The sequence below is a fragment of the Nicrophorus vespilloides genome, unplaced genomic scaffold (assembly GCF_001412225.1).
Source record: "Nicrophorus vespilloides isolate i.1.1-1 unplaced genomic scaffold, Nicve_v1.0, whole genome shotgun sequence".
In the NCBI taxonomy this organism is placed as follows: domain Eukaryota; kingdom Metazoa; phylum Arthropoda; class Insecta; order Coleoptera; family Silphidae; genus Nicrophorus; species Nicrophorus vespilloides.
Genome location: NW_017096154.1, coordinates 1 through 20334, shown reverse-complemented (window position 1 = coordinate 20334; position 20334 = coordinate 1). Strand labels below are relative to the sequence as shown.

The 20334-nt window shown below is 38.8% G+C and overlaps 6 protein-coding genes across 9 annotated transcripts; 5 read left to right on the top strand and 1 right to left on the bottom strand.

Moving 5' to 3' along the window:
• Positions 1-52: 52 nt before the first annotated feature.
• LOC108569823 lies at positions 53-1725 on the bottom strand. The gene is made up of 2 exons (XM_017931522.1): positions 658-1725; positions 53-591 (listed from the first exon to the last, which is right to left on the bottom strand). The coding sequence occupies exons 1-2, from the start codon at positions 762-764 to the stop codon at positions 279-281; spliced, it is 420 nt and encodes a 139-aa protein (XP_017787011.1). The 5' UTR covers positions 765-1725; the 3' UTR covers positions 53-278.
• A 3900-nt stretch (positions 1726-5625) lies between these two features.
• Positions 5626-8349, top strand: LOC108569826 (CCR4-NOT transcription complex subunit 7). Of its 3 annotated transcripts, none has more exons than XM_017931524.1 (6): positions 5626-5729; positions 6191-6500; positions 6887-7113; positions 7175-7451; positions 7514-7654; positions 7716-8349. In XM_017931524.1, the coding sequence occupies exons 2-6, from the start codon at positions 6207-6209 to the stop codon at positions 7845-7847; spliced, it is 1071 nt and encodes a 356-aa protein (XP_017787013.1). In that variant the 5' UTR covers positions 5626-5729; positions 6191-6206; the 3' UTR covers positions 7848-8349. The 3 variants fall into 3 exon arrangements, with proteins under 3 accessions (XP_017787013.1, XP_017787015.1, XP_017787014.1); XM_017931526.1 differs by lacking the exon at positions 5626-5729 and adding an exon at positions 5835-5924; XM_017931525.1 differs by lacking the exon at positions 5626-5729 and adding an exon at positions 6103-6122.
• A 166-nt stretch (positions 8350-8515) lies between these two features.
• Positions 8516-11281, top strand: LOC108569824 (caseinolytic peptidase B protein homolog). The gene is made up of 9 exons (XM_017931523.1): positions 8516-8616; positions 8741-9086; positions 9144-9337; positions 9397-9626; positions 9720-9834; positions 9905-10083; positions 10149-10464; positions 10521-10705; positions 10802-11281. Exons 2-9 carry the CDS (start codon positions 8809-8811, stop codon positions 11114-11116), a joined length of 1812 nt encoding a protein of 603 aa, XP_017787012.1. The 5' UTR covers positions 8516-8616; positions 8741-8808; the 3' UTR covers positions 11117-11281.
• Positions 11282-11436: 155 nt separating this feature from the next.
• On the top strand, positions 11437-15974 carry LOC108569827 (histone-lysine N-methyltransferase Suv4-20). Of its 2 annotated transcripts, none has more exons than XM_017931527.1 (4): positions 11437-11751; positions 12358-12672; positions 13109-14345; positions 14537-15973. In XM_017931527.1, exons 2-4 carry the CDS (start codon positions 12367-12369, stop codon positions 15367-15369), a joined length of 2376 nt encoding a protein of 791 aa, XP_017787016.1. In that variant the 5' UTR covers positions 11437-11751; positions 12358-12366; the 3' UTR covers positions 15370-15973. The 2 variants fall into 2 exon arrangements, with proteins under 2 accessions (XP_017787016.1, XP_017787018.1); XM_017931529.1 differs by lacking the exon at positions 11437-11751 and adding an exon at positions 11768-12269 and having other exon boundaries at positions 14537-15974.
• A 783-nt stretch (positions 15975-16757) lies between these two features.
• On the top strand, positions 16758-17638 carry LOC108569820 (M-phase phosphoprotein 6). Its single transcript, XM_017931513.1, has one exon. The coding sequence runs from the start codon at positions 16831-16833 to the stop codon at positions 17248-17250; it is 420 nt and encodes a 139-aa protein (XP_017787002.1). The 5' UTR covers positions 16758-16830; the 3' UTR covers positions 17251-17638.
• A 420-nt stretch (positions 17639-18058) lies between these two features.
• Positions 18059-20230, top strand: LOC108569817. Its single transcript, XM_017931510.1, has 2 exons — positions 18059-18466; positions 20045-20230. The coding sequence occupies exons 1-2, from the start codon at positions 18416-18418 to the stop codon at positions 20177-20179; spliced, it is 186 nt and encodes a 61-aa protein (XP_017786999.1). The 5' UTR covers positions 18059-18415; the 3' UTR covers positions 20180-20230.
• Positions 20231-20334: the final 104 nt, after the last annotated feature.

Sequence of the window (20334 nt, the reverse complement as noted above, 5' to 3'; positions counted from 1 at the left end):
CTCCTGATTCATATGCTTCCTCATTAGTTTCTTTTAAAATAATATCAGAAATGATGGAGTGTACATTCAAATCATTACGCGATATTTGCCAAATAACTTGTAATACAGGTACCACGGTAAAAGACTATAGTCAAAATTAAACAAGTTATTTGCGCATTTAGTAGAATATGGATGTAGTAATTTTTACTTTATACTAAATTGTTAACTAAATGCAATTTGTTGATTTATAAATATTTATACGTGCTAAAATCTAATAAATAAATGAACAATACGTGGTATCAGTTCGAGTTCTTCATCTGCTTTCTGTGCTTCCTATTCTTCCCTTCGGAATTGTCTTCTGGTTTCACATCCTCCTCATCCAAATTATCGCCCTTCTTCTCGATCACGTCCTTCCGTTGCGCCTCTCTTCTAGCCGGGGCCAAAGTCACGGGCATCATGACCTGCTGCGGCACCATCTGCATGCCCTTCCCTTTACCCTTCATATCGTCCATGTGATCCTGGATGCAGTTCTGCAGGATGTTTAGGAAGAACAGGAACGCTAGCAGAGTAAGCGCTGATAGAGCTACATTGTTCTTATTCTTTCCTTTAGTCCTAAACAGTTCAGTGCAGATGATCAGTTTAGTGCTAGTGAATTAGTTTCTTAGTACTTGTACATACTTGTAGACGTGTTCTTCGCCGCTCGGAGGATGATGGAATCTGTCGATTAGGAGATTCGTTGCGGTTCCAATGTGCGGAGTGCTTTGGTAGCTCAAAGAACTGGACATCTTCACGACACGACTTGTTCAAGTAGAGTGTGTGACGGAATCACTATTTATTTCCAACTGCTCTGTTGCACGAATTTCATGGGTGGCAATTCTGTCCGTAACTAATTATTAAACGGATTTGCTACTTCCCTTTGCCTTCCGATGTTTAAGTGACCGCGGTAACGGTTACTCCCGTATCTTCTTCATTGCATCCCATTATAATTGACTTCTTAGAAGGACAAAAGCAAATGCTGTTAACGAACTGTTCTCATTGGGCGTAGATGATTCGGATATCTGTAATTAAATATATGTACTTGACAATTTTCTTGTAAGATGTCCATAGTAAGAGTATTCAAGTACTAGCGCTCCTTCGGTGTACTTGTAGTATTGGCATTGATTTTTTTTATGAAATATTTTAATTAGAAGTGATTATTTTCAATATTTTTTGTATTTTATTTATCCGATTTTCTAATTTATCGCTGTTCTGTTTTGGAAGTATTCTGTTTGATAACAGACTATATATTAAAATGTTAACTGGCTGTTCAAATATAATGAGTACAATTTATATTTCCTTACTTTAAATAAGCCTAAATATTCTCAATTTTCTACAATTACGAAAAATTAGTCAGAAAGACATAGATCGATAGGGAAATACAAATTTGTAAATAAAATGAATATTAAAAATTATAAATTAATTATTCTGCTTGTTTTATTTATAATCATTGAAAAGGAAAAATCTTAACAACTTAAGTAACCTACATGTTATAATCGACCTCCCCAAATAGAACATGGTACAACAATAACCCATTGACAATGTGTCAATTCAGTGATTGATTGGCTACAGAAACGCGGCTAGTATTATATTAGTATTATAGATCATTATCCTCCCATTATATATTTATAAACTAATGAATACTTGAAGGAATATGGACAACTATCAGTACAGATAGTAATTACATGCACATGATATGAAAAATATATTAAATATCTGCATACATTTTTCATGTAATTGCGTAAACTACAATGTGTTTTTGAATATTATAATTAATATTTATTTTAAATTTGTGATAATTGTGTCATGATAATGGATGGATGTGTTAAAATATAATTTATAATTAATTTACTGGAATTTTAATAAATATTTTTTTCTGATATTCTTTTTTTTGTTCTATTATGTTTTGATTTGTTCAGTTGTATCATGTTATATTCTGACATAACTTTCTAGGAGTACGTCGCGTACAGTCGTGGAGTGCAGTACTGGCTTAACTTCAATCTCCCCGATTGGGACTTGCTTGCGGCTATCTCCTCGTTGTCAGACCCCCCTTTCCGTCCCCTCACTCGTAAGAACGATGAAGGCCCTTATATAATTTACGTTGAACCGGCTAATTCAGTAAGCTCTATCAACTCCAAGTCTCTGGGAAACAAATTATTGAAATCTAATGTGAAGAATGTCATCAAAATAGAGAGCAGTAGTAGAAACAGGGTCGCGGTTATTTTCCAAACGGTTTAGGTAGCTAACGGAAACCGTTAGCTACCTCCAAACAGATTTCCTCGCTAGGGAGAAACTTAGTGGATTTATACCATCCCACTAAATAAGCTGTAAAGCCATTGTCAGGGATATAGGCAGGGGGCACGAGAAATTCTAAAGGTAGAATGAATAAATCGAAGATCCTCGGACAACAAACACTCTCTTGGTAACCTTTAGGGGGACGATCCCCCCAACCTCTGTCAATATATTTTACAATCATCACACCCTTCAGGTTTATTACCTCAGGATAATCCAATCTTTTGGATGCCTGCGTTTTGGGCATACCAAGAAAATATGTAAGAGTAGGGAAATTCGTTGTCCATCGTGTGCAGAGGCGCACTCGTTGGAAGAGTGCCCAACTAAACTTTCGCCCACTTACGTTCATTGCGGGAGTGCCCACTATTCCAATGAACAGAACGTTCGGCTTGCGGATAGGAGATGCCCTGAATATCTTAAGCAGAAACACATCAAACAAGCTATGGTGAATGGCTATGGCGGCGAACCTATTCAAAACAAAAAACATCCCACCTAACACCTCTAAAGACTTCCCGTCTACACTGAATGTAGAAGAATCGTTACCAAGCGACAGCAACTCCAGGCTCCCCAACCGCAAATCATATGCAGAAACCACAGCAATCACTCGTTCGCACACACCATCTATGCTGCAATCAGCTTCGTCGGCTCGTAGCCTGACATGGGATCATGCCTACTCGGCAGGTAGTCAACCCCCTAAGAGGAAAAGAGTATCGGTTAACTCTCCAAGCCCCCAAAAACCCAAATTCAGGACTCGAGACCATAAACCCAAAGAGCCGAGGAAGCTGGCATATGCCACCGCCTCTTCGGAGGAAGACCTCAGCGAGGAATTTCTCGCCTCAGTCTTCAAACAACTGTTAAATGCGATTGCAGATAAAAAGATAAATAATAATTCAAGATTAGCTCTCGCCATTAAACTTCTAATGACAGCACTCAATCAAATTAACGAATCAATCCACAATAATGACACCTAGGAATCTGACTATGCTGAGCTGGACGCTAGCTCGTTCCTCTCTAACCAGTCAGCGTTAATCAACTTTGCTCACAATTCCAATACGGATGTTCTTTTAATTAGTGAGACCTGGATCCGTCCTCGAGTAAGGGTCTCGACGCCAGGCTACAGAGCCATTCGTCCTGGTGACCGCCGATCTTGTCATCTCCTCGTCGTCTCGTACATTGGCCGATTCACTGGGCAGCGATCATCTGTCCGTCCTATCGAACATCTCTCTCGGTTCCCATCAGACGCCAGAGCCGAGCCGCAGAACTCCTCGAAGTACACGACTGAAGTACAACAAGATTAAATGGCAGGACTATCGCTCGCAGGCTCTGATCTACGCGGACGATATAGCCCTGGTCACTAACGGGAAGAACATCAACTCGCTGGCTACACGCATGAACGCATCACTTGGCCGTCTCCAAGAGTTCCTCGACTCCAGGAATCTCTCCCTAGTCCCCGATAAGACTAAATGTATGTTGTTCTCAAGAAAGAGATGTCTTCTTGATCCGCTTATTTAGGTTTCTCGGAATATAGATAGATGATAAGCTGACCTGGAATAAACAGGTGGGGAGTTTGGGTCGTTGGGACTCAACATAATGAGAGCGGTGGCAGGTAGAGATTGGGGAGGGGAACCGAGTACCCTCTTATGTTTCTACAGTGCCTTTATTGTGTCCAGACTGGATTACGCGTGCTCTATATACTCTTTTTGTCCAGGAACATCCCTGGCGGCTCTTTACATGATTCAAAATCAGGCTCTCTGGATTTGCCTGGGGGCCCTGAATTAAACACCAATCAATGTGCTGCACTCTGAGATGGTTATACCTCCTCTTCGGCTAAGAAGGATGAGACTGACCGCGCAATAATTGATGAAATGTAGAGCCATGGGTCCAACTTGTGTCCTCCCAGCCATTCGACAGGCCGTCGACGCCTACCGGTCTTTTCCATTCTGAATATCCAGAGGTACACCGCTGCTGGTGCAGCCGACGGTCCAAATCAACCGAGCTCTATACGACTTCGTCGCCGATCATTAACCCCAGCATGCTCAGATTTACACGGACGGTTCAGTTAGACCTGACTCATCGACTTTTCGGAGTCTTCATCCCATCAGCAGACGCTTCGGAGAGTGGTCGACTACCGAATCAGGCATCCATACTTACGGCTGAACTATTTGCAATTTATAGAGCGTGCTGCTTCGTCCGGCTTCACCACTGGACGGAAGTTGTGGTTTTCACGGACTCGGCCTGTTCGCTGGAGTGAAGTGTAGGTACGCTTTGAAAACTAACGTTCTTGTATTATGGATTAGAGCTTGTTGTAGGGACTTGTGGGAAGAGGGGTCACAGATTAAAATCTGCTGGATGCCCTCTCATAAAGGAATTAGAGGTAAAGAGATAGCTGACGAATTGGCCAACAATGCTCATCAATTCCAGAGACTCGATCCACTATTTAGACAGCTTCCCAACGGTCAAGTACAAACCCTGGTTCCATGAGCTAAAATTCACCAGGAAAGCCGACATCTCGATTCTCACCAGACTCAGGTCGGGGCACTGTCTCGTTCCGGCCCTTCACCAGAGGATAGGCTGGACCGATTCGGATCAATGTAAATGTGGTAGTTTGGGTACGGTGAACCATTGTTTCTTCCAATGCCCCAACAACTCAGCCATCAGTGCGGAATTAATTTTGACTCTCCTTGCACTCAAAGTCCCATTGCCTACCTCGATCCCTCTTTTGATGGCATCAGGGAATCGTGACGTGTATTTGGCCGTCTTGGAATTCTTAAGAAGATTCAAAATTTTGATATAGTGTTTTCTCGGTATATTTGGTTGCAAGACTTCTCACCTACGCTGCCTATCTGGTTGCGGTCCTATCTACAAGCACACAATCATCCTTTCCGAGACTCAACCCAGTCCAATTGTACTGAACCGCAGAGTCTCGGTTTGAACATTGTCTTTGTGTGTTGTGGCCCCTTGTTATAATACATATCTACATATGACCACGGGGCGGTATCTGGCGAAATTGTGCTTGACACAAACTAAGTGAAGTGAGTGGAGGTTTAATAAAAGAAGAAGAAGATAACTTTCTGTGTTTTTTTATTCTATTCGGTTTTAATACTATTCTATTTTATCTCAGTTTTATCTTGTTCTGTTGTATAATGTTCTTTTTTGCCATGAAACCGTTTTCAAATAGAATACTTATTTAAATTGTGTATAGTTAGTTGCCGATGCTTCGTGCATAATTGAACTTTCTCTTTCGTTCCAATTGAACGTGGGAATGTTGGCAGCATTGATGTTATTGCAAGTGTGCGAAAGGATGGCAGCAATGCGATTGATAGTACTAACATGAAATAATGAGAAATTGTTCACTCTGTCACTGATAACAGGAAGCATAGAAAATCTTATGTTTACGTTCCTTTTTCCTTTTAATAAAATGGGTGAGTACCGTTTCCGCACTGTTTCATCTTCCCGTCACCGACAGCGCGTCAAATATGCCAGAAGCTCTCTGGACGCGCAACACGCTCTTTGTCTATCTTTTCTCTTCAGTAGTGCATTTCTGAGGTATTTCGAAATATCTCGCACGCACAATAAACAAACTCCAGAGGAAACCATACAAAAATAAGCAGAAAAATGTGCGTGTACGAGGACTGTTAAGATAACACATGACGATGGAAAGAGTAGAGAAAAACGTTGGAATCCAGAGAGCTCTGGTATCAAACAAAAACCACCCCCCATATGGGGAGGGGAGGGATAATTTCTTACTGTCACTTTGACTGCTGTTAGGTTATTCAGCAACTCTTGATTCCCCCCTTTGTTTTTCTTGTCTGACTGTGTGTCTGCTCATCCGAGCTTATTGCAAACCATTATCCATTAAACTGATTTCCTTTTTTTTTTGCAGACAAAAAATTGCATCAATGAAATTGTCGAATGAAAATGATTGCAAGTTGCATTTGAACGCCAAGGAGGAGGACATATTGTGGAAACTTACAGAGTACGAGGATAAGAGTGGCGAGGGTGGAGGAGGGACGACATCGAACACTAATGTTATTTGGGTTCAGAACCCGTGGACGCAATTGACCAATACGGAAAAAGGGTCTGAGATGCCAGCAGCTATTATCGGTAGCTCCCAACATCCAAACAATGAGGAGTGTGGCATCAGGGATGTGTGGGCCCATAATCTCGAGGATGAATTTAGGACTATACGACAGGTGATGATTTTACATACTTAGATGTGTTACCTGTGTCGTATGTTTTTCAATATTTGCATACATTTCTAATAGAAAAGTAATTTTAATATTTATTCAAATAAGATTTATATAATATATAGAAGCTATTATCCAAAATTACAAATTACTGAAAATGTTTATCTCTGATATGAATGTTACCAAATTAAGTGGCATATACATTAAAAAGAATTTGTCACAATCACTTATTATGTTTTCAATACTTAGATGGTATGAACCAGGCCATTAAATCTATGAAAAGTGAAAGAAAGAAATGATAGTTGTATATTTATAATTTCACAATCTTGGAACTAATGCACTATTCCATGTGGTAAAGTTATCGTAAGTTAGGTTTATTTTTATTTTTTCAGATTGTCCAGAAGTATCCATATGTAGCAATGGATACGGAATTTCCGGGTGTTGTAGCACGTCCTATCGGTGAATTCCGGAGCACCGCCGAGTACCAATACCAGCTTCTCAGGTGTAATGTGGATCTGCTCAGGATCATCCAGTTAGGTTTGACCTTTCTGGATGAATACGGGAAAACGCCAGGGGGCTCGTACACCACATGGCAATTTAATTTCAAATTCAATCTCTCGTAAGTCTCTTTCTCCCCGTATACAATCCGAGAACACTTGAGATTTTATGATGTTTTACAGGGAAGATATGTATGCCCAAGATAGTATCGAATTGCTACAAAATTCTGGAATTCAGTTTAAGAAACACGAAGAAGAAGGCATCGAACCGTCCGAATTCGCCGAGCTTCTGATGACCTCCGGAATTGTCCTTATGGACAACATCAAATGGTTATCCTTTCACTCAGGTTACGATTTCGGGTACCTCATCAAGTTGTTGACGGATACCAACTTGCCGATGGACGAGTCGGATTTCTTCGATTTACTGAAACTCTATTTCCCAACAATCTACGATGTTAAGGTGGGTGGAGAATTACGAACAAGCTGATACATCTCAGAATTATATCCGTTGTTTGCTTACAGTACCTCATGAAGTCTTGTAAAAACTTGAAAGGCGGTCTACAGGAGGTGGCGGAGCAGCTGGACTTGGAAAGAATAGGCCCACAGCACCAGGCTGGATCTGATTCGCTACTTACTGGAATGGCGTTTTTCAAAATGAAGGAGGTACGTGTATCCGCTTCATATATAGACTATAAATCCTTTTTGTTGCTATTATTTATTTCAGATGTTCTTTGAGGATACGATCGATGATTCAAAGTTTTCCGGCCATCTTTACGGTCTGGGCACATCGTTCGTGGTGAACGGCAACGCTAATAGCTACGGCACTGACAACGGTGATAACAGCAACTCCTCATGAAAACCATGAGCAACATACAAAAAAAAACATATAATACACACACACGTGCGCGCAATCGCTCGCTCGCATTCGTAAACAAAAAACATGATGAAAAAAAACAATATTATATATTAATTAAGTAAATATTTTATCCACAAACTTTAATAATTATTATATTTTACAAAATACAATTGTTTTTATACTTTTGCGAAAACGATTGATTGTCTCTCCGTAATTACTATTCTCTTTCTTTCTTTTTTTGTTCATAAATTAATGAACTACTTTTTACTTTATTTTACTCTTTTTTTTTGTAAGATAGGAAAACTGGTGAGCCAGCCACCCATCCTTTCTTTTTTTTTTACTATTTACCAAGATATTAATTTGTAGATTGTGTTAAGTGTTTCGTTTCTTTTTTCTCTCGATAATTGATGATACAATGAGGTGAGATTTGAACTTTATGATGATGAGATATGAGAAGGGAAAAAAGTAATAATTTTTATTAATAAAAGTGATTCAAAGTGCAGTGTCTATATGGTATAACCGTCCTCGCATCTAGACTCCTAGATAATACAATGCAATTTGTTTACTTATAATGTTGATTGAGTTCTTCAAATAATAACTGTTGTATTTGGGATTAGAAAAAAACATGTAGGTGCTAAGTTTGAGTTGCTAACCTAGTTTTAAAAAGCTATATCATTTGATATAGTTTGAAAGCTTCCTAGGGTACCTGATTATATACAAAACAATTATATTGAATATTACCTCAATCATTTGTTCTTAAAGGATAGAAGTAAGGGTATTTTTATTTTAGTCTCGTTTCATAAATCTTGTACGTTACAGGAAACATGATATAAATGTAAAATGATTATAATAAGTTGGAAAAAAAATGCAAAATCATTTATCTTTATTGACAGTTTATAGGTTAGATTCTTCACAATAAGCTTTAAATAACCAAACTAATACTGACAACAACGGCTGCAAGATGTTGTTGAGGTTGCGACGCATATTTCATTATTCGAAACGTGTGGAACTTAGGAACATCAACATTAACAAAAAAACAGGTCCAGTTGTAGCGCTTTGCCTTCAATCTAATCATAAACGAAGAGGATGCTTCCATTGGCTGCAACCCGGGGTATTCAACTGTTTCGCTGTTGGAGCCCTAGGTGCCGTCTACTGTCACTCCTTCATCAACAACACGCAGCACGTTGAAAAGAGATTCTTCCGCTCTGTCCAGTATGGCATCGACGAGGAAGTTGGAAAGTAATGTTTAACATCACAATATTTAAAAGATATACATGAACTTGCTTCCAATTACAGATTGCTTTCGAGCAATCAGATAGACGTGAATGCTAGGCATCATCTGGGCTGGACCCCCCTGATGCTTGCTGCAGTTAATGGTAAGCCTAATATCTGCAAAGTGCTGCTATCCAAAGGAGCTGATCCTAACTTGGGAGATATGTACTGCAATCCACAGAGGACTGGACATGAGCAAGGGTTACACTTTTTAGAAGGTTGATGTTAACGTTTAGCAAGACGTAATTAGTTATTAATTATACTTGTTACAATTCAGTGTTGATGTTAAGAGATGAAGAGTTCTGTAGTAGATTGAATAACAAGGCGACGTTCCTGGGCTTTACTGCTCTGCACTATGCAGTACTTTCTGATAATGTGGAGGTGGTGAGAATCCTTTTGGAGGCCGGAGCTGATCCCATGCAGGAAAACGATTCCGGACACTCTCCGGGAGATTACGCTAAAGATGGTAGCGTTGTCAAAGACATGCTGAAAGAATATTCGGCAAAGGTAAAAGAAAATCGACTCAAAAATGGGGATGGAGTAACATAGGAGCTATTTAGGAGTATTCAAATACCTCAGTAAAGAGTATTACTGTTTCAGTTTGATATCTTGAAGAAGCAAAAGGAGCTTGAAGAAAGGCGCAGGTTTCCTCTGGAGCAACGCATCAAACAATACATCGTTGGACAAGAGAGCGCAATCACCACGGTCGCAGCAAGTGCGTCTTTTTGAAAAATATGACCAAAGTAACTCTAAATCTATAATTAATTAATCATCTGCGAATGCAGCGGTGAGGAGGAAGGAGAACGGCTGGTCCGACGATGATCATCCTCTTGTCTTCCTCTTCTTGGGTTCCTCGGGTATCGGTAAAACGGAGTTGGCCAAGCAGTTAGCCGCATATATTCACAAGAATAAACAAACAACGTTTATCCGATTGGATATGTCCGAGTATCAAGAAAAGCACGAGGTTTAATATCTTCACAAATGTAATTAGACAACCATTGAAAAGGACTAAGTTTATTATGGTCGTAGGTCGCGAAGCTGATAGGAGCACCGCCTGGCTACATCGGTCACGACGAGGGCGGCCAACTCACCAAGAAGCTAAAGAAATGCCCGGAAGCTGTGGTACTCTTCGACGAGGTAGACAAGGCTCACCCAGACGTTCTAACCGTTCTTCTGCAGCTCTTCGATGAGGGTCGTCTTACAGATGGTCAGGGTAAGACCATCGAATGCAAGGATGCCATTTTCATCATGACCTCAAATTTGGCTTCCAACGAAATCGCGCAACACGCGCTCGATATTCGCAAGGAGGTTGAGATGATCAAGAAGGAACGCTTCGAAAACACTGGTGCGTTTTATATACATATCATTTTATTATTAGCTTATTGTCATTAATTAATTTAGATGATGTTAGTGAAGTGCAGATCTCTAGGAAGTTCAAAGATAAAGTAGTTAAGCCTATTTTGAAGAAGCACTTCAAGCGCGATGAGTTTCTAGGCAGAATTAACGAAATCGTCTACTTCCTGCCTTTTTCCAGACCAGAACTGTATCAATTAGTCGATAAGGAGTTGCAGATATGGGCGAAAAGGGTGAGTTTCAGGAATTAAATCTTCGATCACACGAATAAACTAATATGAACATATTAACAAATATTGCATAAATAATAATGCGATTCCGTGCAACAGGCACAAGAAAAGCACAAGATCGACCTCAAGTGGGACCGGAGCGTGGAATCAGCTTTGGCCAATGGTTACGACGTGAATTATGGGGCGCGATCAATTAAGTACGAGGTGGAGCGACGAGTTGTCAACCAATTGGCGCTCGCGCACGAAAGGGGTGTGATCGGATGCGATTGCACGGTCAAGGTAACGGCAGTCTGGCCTGATAACAGCGATCAGCCGGAAATACACCTGAGCGTTAAACGGAAGGGTGTCCGTGATTACGTGAACATCGAGCAGACCAAAAGCCCTCTGAAGAACGTTAACTCTTCCTTTTGTTAACTTAACATTCGCGTTCATTAATTACTTATATTTGAACGGTGATGTCGATACCTATATTATTCTTTGTTCATATTAAATCTTATGTGTCTACCGCTATGAGTAAATAGTTTGTTATATACATTCATAGAAACAAATACCCAGAATAAAAGTCTTAAAATGTGAAAATTATTATTGAAAAAGTTTTTTGTTATTATTTCTATGATTCGAAAGACAATTGAAAACGGTCATTTATTGAGGAATTCACGTTTATATAATAGCGGGAATGCGAATTTTGTCAGACAGTGATACCAACGGTTAACGAAACTGAGCAAGAAAAAAACTGTCAACAACAAGTCGCTGGGAAGCATACACGGAGAGAGAGCGTGTGGGACAGTAATTTTGGGATTAGTAAAGAATATCGCGATCGGGAAGAAAAGAAAACGGGAAATGTAGGATGATGATCAGTGGAGACTTTTAGCGAAAATATTCGTCGGCGGCGGTCCTCAGGACAATTGACGACTATGATGATGATCGTCGTTGGCGTTAGCGACCGGACCGCCTGCCATGATTGATTTCGAGCGTCACCTGGCTGTGTCGAGACGGTGCCAAGTTTTGTTATAATGTGGATTTTGTGGGCCTCCGATCGCAACGAACCGGTAATATTTTGATAATTCCTGGATCAGCGCATTCGGATCCGACCTCAAACACCTCGATCCGAGTCACCAAAAGCCCGAATTTCCATCAGACATTCATCTGTGCGCTCGTCAGTCTTCCCAGGTTCAATGGCTGCTCGGCTGCTCTCCCAACGCCATTCATCTTATCCTGCACCCAATACACCACCATCATCATTCACTCTTCGCTTATGGCAATGATCATCATCATCGCCACCCGCGCCTGAAACATCTTCCCGTGTCTCCATCCTCCATGTCCCAAAGGCCATGCGGCGCTCTAAGCCCCCCTCGTTTGCCAAAATGTAAAGTCCCTATAGTCATAACAACAATAACAAACGAACATTGAACCTAAAAAGAAATACAGGAGTCCCGCAGCGAAATGCTAACACAACGGTTTTTCTTTGTTGTTGTCAACCTAACCTTGATTCCTACAAGACAGTGTCCTCTATCAAACAACACATTTTTTTCAAATTTGGTTTTATAAAATAATATAACCTATATATGTATGTATATAGTTCTTTAGTGCTCAGTTTATGTGAATTACTGTGAAAGCAACATTACTAAAGTGTGTGCACTCAATTTTGATTGCAGTGAGTCAGAATGGTTGTGGATGCAGCAACAAGACCACCCTCTAGCAAGATGCAGCCTGCGGGTATGAATCCCAGGGAGCTGTCTGAGAATGATGACCTGGCCACCTCTCTGGTCCTTGACCCCCATCTGGGTTTTATGACTCACAAAATGAATATCCGCAGCAGGCCTTTGCGATTAAACAATTCTGAGTTGAAAAGCATTGTGTCAGAGTTCATACGCACTCAGAATTATGAGAAGGCCTATAGTAGGATATCAAAGGGAGATTGGATGTCTAGGCCCAAGGCTAAAAATCAGCAGAAGCGACTTGAAGAACATGTAAGAAATTAGCCACCTATTATGTTTATTTGCAATTTCAATTGAGAATATCTCTCACTTTGATACAATTTCAATTAATTGTTATTTTAAATTAAACAGTACTTTATTAAAATTAGACATAAAGCAATAATATTAGTAATTGTGTTGATGTCACCTGTTACAGACTGGCTTCATGTGATGAATTTAATTTAAATTAGGAATTGTTAAAATTGATACAATTACAATATCATTTAAGCTGCAGTCCAATTTATCAAAATTTTCAAAACAACATATTAACAAAGCTGTAGTTAACCTAAAGTAGATAATGCAGATTCCTACATTACCAACATTTATTTTGCTATATGGGATATAGGTTTAAAATTGACATATTGCGTATCTTTTAAAATTAACCAATAATCCTGTAATAATTATGTAATCTGTTATTTCTTATTTACAGGTGTACCGATACTTGAGAGTGTTTGATACAGAATCCGGTTTCGTAATAGAACCGTGCTACCGTTACTCACTGGAAGGACAGAAGGGCGCGAAAATCTCGTCAACGAAGAAATGGAACAAGCACGACAAGATCGAGTGTCTGGTTGGTTGCATAGCCGAGTTAACGGAAGAGGAGGAGAAGATGCTCCTGCATCCTGGCAAAAACGACTTCTCTGTGATGTATAGCTGCAGAAAGAACTGCGCGCAACTGTGGCTGGGGCCAGCAGCGTATATCAACCATGACTGTCGAGCCAACTGCAAGTTTGTCGCGACAGGCAGAGACACGGCCTGCGTGAAGGTGTTGCGGGACATCGAGGTTGGCGAAGAGATCACCTGTTTTTATGGCGAAGACTTTTTCGGCGACAAGAACTGTTATTGCGAGTGCGAGACATGCGAACGCCGGGCAACTGGTGCTTTCGCTAACCGCTCAGAAAAGAAGGAGGAGAACGGGTACAGACTGCGTGAAACTGACAACCGCATCAACCGGACGAAGCAGAAGTTACAGGTAGGAAAGACTCCATTGGAGGGATGTACCATCGTCGGGGTGCAACAGGAAGAGGACAGCGGCAAAATTGTAGCGCCTCTGAGTATTAAGGAGTTGCGACAGAAAGGCATGACACGATATGATGCGGAGATGCTGATTGCGCAGGGATGCAAATTCTCTGACATCGGGGACTTCCCGCGACGTAATCATCGGAACTCCTCGTCCTCTTCTAGCGGAATGGGAGGAGCACCCAACGAGCCGCCGGTACGACTCTCCGATAAACACGGGAAGCAGCATCAGCAGAAGAACAACAATAGTGGTGGCGGTGTTATTGTGCACGGTGTTAATATGAACAACAATAACAACAGTACGAACGGTAGTTGTAGCAATAACGATACTAGTGTTGGTGTTAATAACAGTAGTAATAGTAATAATAGTAGTAGTAATAGCATGAGCACAAGGGCATCTCGACTGCAGCGTCGACAGGCGAGGCAGGCCAACCAGGAGCTGATGCAGATTGCAAACCAGAGTATCTCCAGATCAAATCTTCTGGATGATATGCAAAGTAACGCAAGCAGTACAAGCGCCAGTTACAGTGATCACGACCCCGTCTGTGATGCCACCCAGCAGAACAGGAATTTCAACGACTGCCACGAGAGCGGGAAAGGAGTGCCACCCAACATCACCTCGAATCCTGCCAGCATAGCCAATTCAGGTAATTCAATTTACCACATTATTGGTAGACCACCATCGGCGCATACATATGTACAACAGTTTGCCTTTTATAAATTAATACTTATAAATATTGTACGTTGTATTATTTATGCCTGAAAAATGTTTTCGTTATTTTTCTCAATAGATTTTGGAGTGCCAGCAAATGTAACTTCATTTTAAACTTAATTGCAGATTCCATAACGTATGGTAGTAGCAGATCACTCCGGAGTAATAACAAAGTCTGTGGAGATCAGAGCGAGTCGCTACCGATGATGACTAAAATCATTCCGGACGCGGAAGCGGCAATGATGATGATGCCTACACTGGACATGCAGATCGACTGCAACGCGAACGGCAACGATTACGTCATCGGCAGCAGTGAAATGAAAGCCAAGAAACGGAAGGAATTGCCGGTGAGAACGTCGTCGCGGCTGCTGCGCCGCACCTCCACAACAACCACCATCAACACTGCCAAGCCGGAGTGCACAGACAATGATGCGACAACCGCAAACAGTATATTTAGTGAACATGTGATAACAAGTGATTTAACGGACGGTTTAGATACGAGAAACAAGGCTGACGAGAACGACCACTCAACTGCCACGGACAAAGATAGGAAAACGCCGTCGCCGCCATCACAACCGTCGTTGCCACACGTCCAGCAGCAACAGCACCATCAGCAGGATAAGACGCCAGAGAAATGCGGCAGGTTGAAATTGACATTGCGAATGAAACGAAGTCCGGTGCTAGACGAAGTCATCGAGTCAGGGAATAGCCTCAACGAGGACAAATACAAGACCGAGTATGAGGTGCTGCGCGTGGAAGGAGTGGACAGCAGTCACTACGGCACTCCCTACTCGCACCGAAAGAAGCGGCACAAATCGAAGGATAGGAAACGAGAGAGGCGGCTGAAAAACGTCGAAGACGCCGCTCTCTTCCACGCGCATCCGCCAATGAAACGGCTGCGTCTCATCTTCGGTAATGAGAGTCACACCATCGACATACCGTCCACTAGCAGCAATTGAATAACAGACGAACAAACGATTGCTCCTCGCTTCTACACTAACTCTGTTTTATAAACAACACGCGGCTGCGAATTGTATATTAGGCAATTCGCAGCCGCATGTTGCCAGGATTGGATATAAAAAGCAGAAAACTTAGGATAATACTTGTTTTTTGTGTGTATTTTCCTCTCGCTCATTCACTTTTCCCTTTTGTCAAACAGGGAGCCGAGTACGCATATATATGCGTATGATGGGTGAGCTCCTTTTTAAATGAAAAAAAATAAATATAATAATGATTGTAACGAATCGGATCTATTTTACAATAGACAGATGCTTAAACATTGTAATAATTTGTACATAGATAAAATAATAATTATACATATATATAGATTCGATCCTTCCTCATTTCTAAATTTGTATTTCGAATTGTTTTACTAATTTATTATTTCGACGCGCGAAAAGGCATAAGCAACATGTATTATTACTATCGTCATCATAATTATAACTAATGATTATCTTTCGTATTATTTGAATGCTGTTTTATTTAATATCCATAAACTAAGGACATATTTACACATGTATCTAATACCTCAAAATATTGAAAGAAAACCACATTTTGTATTATATTTATATACACTTGATTCGTTTATTTTTTCTGTTGATTTTTTCAGAGACGTACAGATGTATATATTAATTTCATGTGTTCTCTGACTTCATTTTCATCTTAATTTCCATGCGGCAAGCAACTTGTTGAACATTTTATATTAGGAAAAATCTCCCTCTCTTAGGTTTACTTAAGGCTTGTACATATTATACATACATCTCTACATAATGTGTATTAAACATAATTATATATATACTATCATTATTTGTATAATCCAAGTATAACAAAAGGAAGAAATCATTCATTCTTTCGAACCATTCCCATTAAATGAAGCATAACAAATTGAATTCCTAGATTATTTTTATTTTTTCACTTGTATGTATACACAAACAACATATTTATCTCATCTTCGAATTTTTTCGATATCGTTTTGCCTCAATATTGACTTGCAAACATTGTATAAACTGAATTATTGTTGGTATTAATGTTATGTAATTTTACGTCTCTTTCTTTTTATATGTAAACATGCATTAAACTATACCAATCAAAAAAAATAAGAAATAGTATTTGGAAAACGAGATAAAAAAAGACATGAAATAAATGTTTAATTTTTTTTCTGCTTCATTGTCTTCATTTAATGAGAAATCTGATAATTATTATCAATTTATGGATTTTAATATGCTGAAATGTATTGTTTTGCTTTAGCAAATTTAAAAATGCATGTTCTCTGAAGATTTTAAATTTGAATCTATCGCCATTGCAATTGGTGCATGGATTTTATTTCTGTTTTATTTTATAGGTTAAGATTTGATAAATACAAAAAGTTAACCTACAATTAGGTCACATAATTTGTTTTGAAAGGTGTTGAATAAGTAACGATGGGTGATAATTCTCGCACGAAACTTTCCAAGTCCGTGCTGGACATGAAGTTCATGAAGAAGACGAAAGATCGTGTGGAAAAAGAAGCAGATGATGCAGAGGGTAATGCCATGTACTCCTCCGAAATCACGGAAGACATGAAGAAAAGTGGAACCATATTTGTAAATACCAGCATAATGAACTGCAGGAACTTGATTGAGGGACGATTATCCTTTGGTGGCATGAATCCTGACATAGAGAAGATCATGTCGGATACTTATGTGAAGCAATTGGAGGATGCAGAGAAGCAAAATGAGAAGGACGTTTCTGACCAGGAGATGGCTGAAGGATATTCCACTCTAAACAAGACCATGGCCAAGAAGTTTCAGACCAAGAAAGCACGATCAAAGAAGTTTATGAAACCCAAGCCGATGGACTGAAAGTTGCTACCTGGGATTAATAAAACCTTTCGTTATTTTTATAATTGAGTTCATTTTTAATTTAATTAATTCTTCTAATAAGGTGCACTTGTTATAAGCATGAGTCTTCCATGTTTATAAATAACAAATGTTCATCAAATTGCATGCGAATTAAGTTGCATAATGTGACAATTTTCGAATGAAACCCAATTGTATTCGTGTTATTTATAGAAGCAATTTCAAAAATGCATTATGTATTATCAGTAAAACGTGTGTGCTTAGCGAATATTGTAAACAAGAAAATCTTCGATTGTGTATCTATTTTTATATGCACTAAAGATAAATACATGGATTTTCCAAATCTGTAAATTGTGATTATACTAAATAGTGATTATATACAAAATATAAGAAAATTGTATTATGTGTATTAGAAAAATGTTTTATGAAGAATTGAGAATTATGTCTTTTTTTAATTATAAATGCAATATACAAGTATTTTAAAATGTTATTTTTTTTATTCCGCCTGCTACTTCCCTTTAGGAAAATGTTAATTTATGAAATTAAAATGCAACAAGTTTATTGGAATATCAACATCAGGGGGACCAAGTCATATGAGAAATCTGTTGTATAGCCACTTCTTTATAAAAAAAAATAATTTCCTAGTGTAAACTGGGTTATGCAACCAAGGTGCGCGTCTCATTGGTCGGCTTTGGCCTTTTCGTTGTTTTCCTGGTGCAAGTCAGGTGAGTGTCAGAGATGATTTTCTTTTTTGAAATAAAATCGCTGTGTTCTCGGCCCGAGAGTTTTCATTTATTGGTAGAATTGATGAGCACGAGTGTTATTATACTTTGCACTTGGTCTCGAACTGAGTCGCATTTCCTGACGCACGTCGCGCAATAAAAACTGTTGATCTCTGTAGCAGAAAGGTTATGTAACGACATTTAAAAAGCTCAGAGCTCGCAGATATATTCACAATTCACTACAAACCACTGACAAGAGCACACCGTGATTTGCATTCTCGCAAAAAGGGCCAAGCACTTTTTCATATTTCCATTACCCTCAATATCTTTACATTGAGTTTGGTTGGAAAAAGTGAAGGCCCATCTCCCATACTCTTCAACATTGAAGGGCATTGTTTAACTGAAGACGTCAACTCTATTTGCAGGGCACTACAAACTGTAAAAGAATGAAACCATCACAGGCTCGTATGCTTGCTCTGCGTTTGACTGTACCTCAGGTAAGTTACATATATTTCTATTTGTTATTGCTTCAACTATGGTTACTCTATTTAAAAATAAGTTTAATTAAAAAAAAAAAACAAACAAGGGTCATAACAAGTCACTTTAATGGTCAATAGCCCTTTGAAGCAGTTTTTTATTGAATTTTAATTTTGTAATTTTATTGTTGCTATAAATATTATTATTATTAAGTCAATTCCATGACACTTCTTGAAGTTTCTAATTCTGGTGTTTTCAAACTGATTGTATTTAACTGTTATTCACTGTTTACAGTTTACAAACTGCAATTATTACAATATTTATGTTCAAAAATTACTTTTATTCAAGAAAAAAAAATTAAATAATGTTTAAAAAATAGTCTCCAAATACTCATGTCATATTATATCTGTTATTTTCCGTTGAAACACACTTTCAAGAAATATTCCACAAATTTATATCTGTATTTGTCATATCAATTAAAACGTTGTATCCGGAAATTGTCTCCGAATTACGATAATTGGTATTTTTGATTGTCTATTGTAATAATATTTACTGAAAGATAATTATATTTAAATTGTCTACAACTAATTTTCTAAACGATGTTTTCATTGAAATAAGTCTGTGTATCATGACATAATGCTTGTAGGGTAATAAGATTCATATATTTTAAAAAATATATTTATATTAATTCATTTTAGGTTTAATCATTATAATAATCAATTTTGAGGTCACACTGATGCAATATAATTTCATTGATATTGTTCAGTATTTAGTTCAATGTGAATGTCGTAGATCTTCAAAATTAATAAAAATATTACATATAATAGAGATACATAGTTAGTATATTTTTATTATTTAAGTTATTTTGGATAGGTTAGTGTTAGTTTAGCATGTGAGAATCTTTAGGGCGGATCTATTTTTAGTATACAGCTCTCGGAGACTTTCTAACGCTAATAATGATTTAACCATTAATGCTATTTTCATTTCTCGAATACTTTTGGCGACTTTTGCGTTTGCTTTTTTTGGCGTAGTTTCAAATACACTTTTTTTCATTTCTCTACGCAATGAAAAAGTTATTTTTTAAATTTTCTAGCAATTCGATGTGATTATTTAATTAAAATGTGAAACAAAAATATTCCGATGATGTATGATAATGAACTAGTCTGCAATATTTGATAATTAGGAAAGACGGAAAGAAATGCAGAAGTGTAAACATTACTAATTATATCAGAAAATGTGTTTATGTTATTTGTTTGTGAACGGTTGGAGACCCAGGTTACTGTAAACATGTTCGTCAGCAATAGTGGTGAAGTTGTTTATCGTTGTGCGTGCTTCTTCTGTCTGCTGTGATTCGATTGATTTAAATATTTGCAAGGAAGTACGCATGCAAAGTGCATGTAAATATGGTCATAACAAGGCAGAAGACGCATCATGCCTTGATCATGCATTGACGTCACTGCATTTAAACCAATCATGAGCGCACCGCATGGATTGGATTCTCTTTGCGTAATGCTATTGTGATAAGACCTACTCTTATCATCTCTTATAAACTTAATGAGAAGCACTATATTTATTTACGTTTTGTTTGTTTATTTTAGAATGCATCAGCCGCTCAACAGTCCTCTCAGTTTGACAAATTAGTGTTCCCAACTGCGTTCCTGTTGGCCGGAATCGGAGTCGGCGTATCCTCCTTCAGCCTGAAGCAGCTGTTGGAGAAGCCTAGGCATCGCTAAAGTCAGAGACCATCAATACCAGCAGGAAGATGAGGATAGGAGGTCCAGTTTTATTTATTTTTAACCTGCGCTCAAATAACAACAAGGAAACAACACATCTTAAGATAAAGAAAAACTTTTTTTTTAATAATTGTACTCTGCAAGGAGAGAGACAG

Bases quoted from the DNA above. Each gene is read 5' to 3' on its own strand.
- LOC108569823 (XM_017931522.1), bottom strand. From the start codon at position 764: ATGTCCAGTTCTTTGAGCTACCAAAGCACTCCGCACATTGGAACCGCA. The intron at 592-657 runs GTATGTACAAGT...TGAACTGTTTAG, and splicing joins GGCGAAGAACACGTCTACAA to GACTAAAGGAAAGAATAAGA.
- LOC108569826 (XM_017931524.1), top strand. From the start codon at position 6,207: ATGAAATTGTCGAATGAAAATGATTGCAAGTTGCATTTGAACGCCAAG. The intron at 7,452-7,513 runs GTGGGTGGAGAA...GTTTGCTTACAG, and splicing joins CAACAATCTACGATGTTAAG to TACCTCATGAAGTCTTGTAA. The intron at 7,655-7,715 runs GTACGTGTATCC...TATTTATTTCAG, and splicing joins CGTTTTTCAAAATGAAGGAG to ATGTTCTTTGAGGATACGAT.
- LOC108569824 (XM_017931523.1), top strand. From the start codon at position 8,809: ATGTTGTTGAGGTTGCGACGCATATTTCATTATTCGAAACGTGTGGAA. The intron at 9,627-9,719 runs GTAAAAGAAAAT...TTACTGTTTCAG, and splicing joins TGAAAGAATATTCGGCAAAG to TTTGATATCTTGAAGAAGCA. The intron at 10,084-10,148 runs GTTTAATATCTT...TTATGGTCGTAG, and splicing joins AGTATCAAGAAAAGCACGAG to GTCGCGAAGCTGATAGGAGC.
- LOC108569827 (XM_017931529.1), top strand. From the start codon at position 12,367: ATGGTTGTGGATGCAGCAACAAGACCACCCTCTAGCAAGATGCAGCCT. The intron at 12,673-13,108 runs GTAAGAAATTAG...TCTTATTTACAG, and splicing joins AGAAGCGACTTGAAGAACAT to GTGTACCGATACTTGAGAGT. The intron at 14,346-14,536 runs GTAATTCAATTT...ACTTAATTGCAG, and splicing joins TGCCAGCATAGCCAATTCAG to ATTCCATAACGTATGGTAGT.
- LOC108569820 (XM_017931513.1), top strand. From the start codon at position 16,831: ATGGGTGATAATTCTCGCACGAAACTTTCCAAGTCCGTGCTGGACATG.
- LOC108569817 (XM_017931510.1), top strand. From the start codon at position 18,416: ATGAAACCATCACAGGCTCGTATGCTTGCTCTGCGTTTGACTGTACCT. The intron at 18,467-20,044 runs GTAAGTTACATA...TGTTTATTTTAG, and splicing joins TGCGTTTGACTGTACCTCAG to AATGCATCAGCCGCTCAACA.